Below are 4135 nucleotides of genomic sequence, written 5' to 3' on the forward strand. Positions count from 1 at the left end.
ACGGCCCCGCATCTGCCGGCCTCCCCGGAACAGCTGCGCCGGGGAGGGAGTGAGGGGAGGGCGCGGAGGACCCGTCGGAGCTGCTGGAGCCTTCGGGGGCCCTCGGGACCCGGCCCAAAGACTGCCCCCGCCCCTCTCCTGCCTCTCTTGCTGCAGCCTCCGTTCGTCTGTCCAATCGCTGTGCTCACTCCCTGAATAGATCAAGCGCTTTTCCATCTCCAGGGACTCCAAGCCTTTAATTCAAGCTGTACCCTCTTCCCTAATATCTAACCCCAGACAAAAGGTTACCCATCTTCCAGACTTATCGTCAGTGGCCTCTCCATAAAGCCTTTCCTGCTACCCTTCCCTCTCCCATCATTGAATCAGCCTCCCTGAGGGCTCAGCAGGAGCCTTACTGCCAGGCCAAGGGAGTGCAGCAGGGATGAGAGAGACAAGGCCGGAACCTAATTAATGGCTGACCTGCTCTACCCCCTGCAGCAGCTTCTCATCACACAGCAGCCTGCCCCGGAGGCCACCAGGTCACCCCCACAGTCTTGCCTACCAGTGATTGGAGGGCCATACCACTGGTACTAAGGTCCCCACAGACCCCAGGAGGGGCTGGGGGAACAAGAGGAGAATAGGAGATGTCCTGCCTCCCAGTGTATAGTACCATAGCCCGAGCACCCCCCACCCAGATGTTGCTCTGGGGGGGAGGTGGGCAGGAAGCCAGGGCATAGCTTGATAAACTTCTTGACAGGAAAGGAGAATAGAAGGAAGGGGGGAAAGGGGAGTCCTAGCAAGCCCCCAAAACCCTAGCCAGGCGCCCCAAATCTCCAGACAGAACAACATGTTAAACTTCTCTGCCATTCACTTTCTGCCTGCAAAATAAACCCGCGGTATCTTTTAAAAGACCCATCTTCTTTACTTTCAAGTTGCCACCCAGAGGGAGGGTGTGCTAGGGGTGGTAAAGGACCCCCCTATGCAAGTTGAGGCCTGAAGTCCTTCCCTCCACAGCCACCTAGAGGCCAGTCACCCACACCAGGACAGGAGGCCAGAGATGCCTTGGCCAGAGATGTGGAGTTGTAGATTCAGGAAAGAAAAGCAACTTAGTATTCCAGGAACACTAGGCCATCGTTTTCCCATTTTACAGGTGGGAAGTTGGGGCTTACAGGAATAAAATGATATCTCAGGTGCAAAGTACATTAGCTACGGCAGAACAGTTTTTGGAAGCCGCACAGCTTATCTAGAGCTCATTCTCCTACACTCATTCAGTCTTGCCTCTGGGCTCTGAGCTGGGTCTTAAATCCTTGTTGATGACCAGAATTTGCAGGTCTCCCTTCCCATGACGCCTACATTTCCTTCCTCAGCGTCGTTAAGTCCTAGGTTCCACGCACCAGGACGTCCCCAGGGGTCAGGCTGGACAGGGAAGCTCCAGAACGGGGGGCAAGACCACGTGTGTATCGGGGGGAGGGTCACCGGTTCGCGATTGGCCAAACAGATCGCTGCTCCCAAGCCGACTTCCCGGGTACAAAGCGCCGCAGTCGCCCGGCCTAGGGCCTCAGCAAACGCTGCGCCTGCGCCGCAGAAACTCCTCCTCCCTCCTCAGGAGAGAGCTTTCTGGGCGGGGGGAGGACCTCCGGCCCCCGTACCCTCTGCAAAGCACTGGAGCCGCGAAGCCCGCCCCGGAACCCGAGCCCCGTGGCCGCTTGGTCCGCAGAAAGTAAAACGCTTCCCCTTGGGAGACGGTGAGCCCCTCGGCTCAGAAGTCCCAAACCTTGAGGACTTCTGGAGCTCTAGGCGCGCCAGAGGCGCCGCCTTTTGTCCAGTCCCCGAGAAGCCGTGGAGAAACGGAAGAGAGGGCCAGAGGGGGAGACAGAGGAGTGGAAGAGGTGAAGTGACCACCATCCCCAAATGCCTAGGCGCGGCTGCGGAGCCGGCCCAGGCAGAGCCTGGGGGCAATGCTGGCGCTGGTGACCCTGACCGTAGCTCCGTCAGGGACGCACTTCCAGACAGCTTCCGGACGTTCACAAAGCGCTCTCGCCTCTCTGATACTTCACCACACCTTATGGGTGGCTGGGCGAAAAATGCCATCCCCATTTCCCAGGTGGAGAAGCTGAGGTTCAAGAGGACGAAGTGCGTTGGCTGGAAACCAGGGTTTCCCGGCACCGACCCTGACTTCTGGATCCGCAGCCCTGAAGCCTCCCGCTCGGGCTCAGAAGACTGCATCCCAAGCAAGGTCGGCCACCAGGGAAGGAGGTGGTCAGGGGAGAATACGAAGGGGTAGAGAAAAGGAGATGACTCTCTCGATACCTCCGTCCCTTGCCCCCACCCCATCACTGCAGACTTCCCCTTTTCAGGGCGCCGAATTCAGGACCATGGAGAGTTCCCGAGCAAAGAGACAGAAGGCGGAGAGCAGAGAATGGGAGCAGCACGAGACTCGGTACTGCATCGTAGCAGCCGCAGGCTGGCCCAGCCCCCACTCCTCCAGGAAGCCCTCTCAGATTTCTGTCTGGATCGAGCTCTGCTTCCTCCCGCTCACTTTATGCCTCTCACAGTATTTAAGGGAAGAAGGGTTAATAAAAAATGGTAGTAAAATTCAACAACGAACATTTATTGAATGCTCACTGTCTACCAGCATTAACTGATTCAATTTTCACAATGAATCTGTTGCCCACCCTGGCCTGGGGTGGGGCCAGCGTGCTGAGCTGGGACCCCAGCGCCTACCAGAGGTCTGGGACCTGAGCAGTGCTCAGACTTCGAGATCTGGGCTAAGCTGACAGCTCGCTGGCCCTCCGGTGTTCCAGCTTCCCTTGTCCTGGCATCTGGCCCCGACCCTCACACATACATCCTGAAGCTGTCCTGTCTACCCATCCATCTTCCTCCAATTCCCTGGCGACCTCTAGCTTATGGGAGGAGAGCCATAGGGACCACAGCCTGGCATTCCCTCTCCCTAATGCTCCTTCGCTTTAGGAGGGTAAAAACCTCCAAGTCTAGGAAGCTAGAGACCGGGGTTCAAATCTTCGCTCTGCCTCCAACTTGCTCTGTGAGGAGAGCACACTGGCATCGTGCTGTGGGACTCAAGAGCATCCCCTGAAGATGTCGGTGCTTGGGGATAGCAGTTTCTAGTTCTATCTGCCCGACCCATCTAAATCTTTAACCAAATCTTTCCCCCAGAAAGCATAGAAGGAGCATACAGGAAAGGTTCCTTTCAGCATTAACCTGTGTGACCACAGGCGTTTCACTGAACATTTTCCAGAGCCTGGAACACCGTAGGTGCTCCATAATCACTAATGAGTGAGTGAATAAATGAATGGACGAATGCGGAAAGGAGCTCCCCTTCTTTTCATAACGCAGGGAATGGGGATCCTCGGATTGACTTCACCCCAGAGGTCCCCTCGCGTTTTAAGGGTCCATGGAGCGGCTGTAGCCAACTTACTTTCCTTCTCAGAGCCTTGCTCTCCCTTCCTGCAGAAGAGGAGCGGGGGGCTGGATCTCGAAGGACCCTTTGGAGTTTCACGGGCTGGACTGGCAAACCCCGACCAAATCGTACCACCTCTCCGACCCTCCAGTGTGACGGAGTGGGGGAGGGGCCTTCCGTGGCCCTCTCGAGCCCGGTGGCAGCGGCCCCAGCACTCCGCTCAGGCGGCTCCACGCCCAGCTGCCCCAAGGGCCCCGCCCCCCGTCCGGTCCGCGCGCGCCCCGAGGGTACCTGGCCATTGTCCCGGCCGAGTGGCAGGTCACGGGGCGCGGGGCAACGGATGCGCAGCGCGAGTGGTCGCTCATCGCGCTCGCCGGGCGAGCTGACCGCCGAGCCCGAGAGCTCACTCACGTCGCTGGCCGTGTCCTCGCTACCGCCGGGCCCCGGCAGGCCGACGGCGTCGGGCCGGCCAGCACTGCGAGGCGTGCGCGCTGAGCCGCGGCGGCCCACGCTGTACGCGTCGAAGTCGATGGTCTTGTTCTCGTAGGCGCCCTCCACCGCGGCGAACATGCCGCCGTACTTCTGGCGCGGCGTCTGCGCCGCGCTGCCCGGCCGCGCCAGGTACACGGGCAGGTCGTCCTCCGTGTTCCACGCGCGCCGCCGGTCCGCCATGCCGGTCCAAGGCCGACCGCCCACCCGCGCTCCCGCCCGCCCGCGGCCCTGGCCACCGCCGCGCCG

At 59.6% G+C, this 4135-nt stretch overlaps 1 protein-coding gene across 1 annotated transcript in view; it reads right to left on the bottom strand.

The window, feature by feature from the left end:
- CRMP1 (collapsin response mediator protein 1) overlaps window positions 1–4107 on the bottom strand; it is a 74723-nt gene extending 70616 nt beyond the window's left edge. The window contains exon 1 of the mRNA XM_034672142.1: window positions 3689–4107. Coding sequence (XP_034528033.1) covers window positions 3689–4069 — 381 coding nt within the window. The 5' untranslated portion in view covers window positions 4070–4107. The remainder of the gene's footprint in view (window positions 1–3688) is intronic.
- Between the last annotated feature and the right edge of the window lie 28 nt (window positions 4108–4135).

Source organism: Ailuropoda melanoleuca, chromosome 11 (genome assembly GCF_002007445.2).
Source record: "Ailuropoda melanoleuca isolate Jingjing chromosome 11, ASM200744v2, whole genome shotgun sequence".
Taxonomy (NCBI): Eukaryota; Metazoa; Chordata; class Mammalia; order Carnivora; family Ursidae; genus Ailuropoda; species Ailuropoda melanoleuca.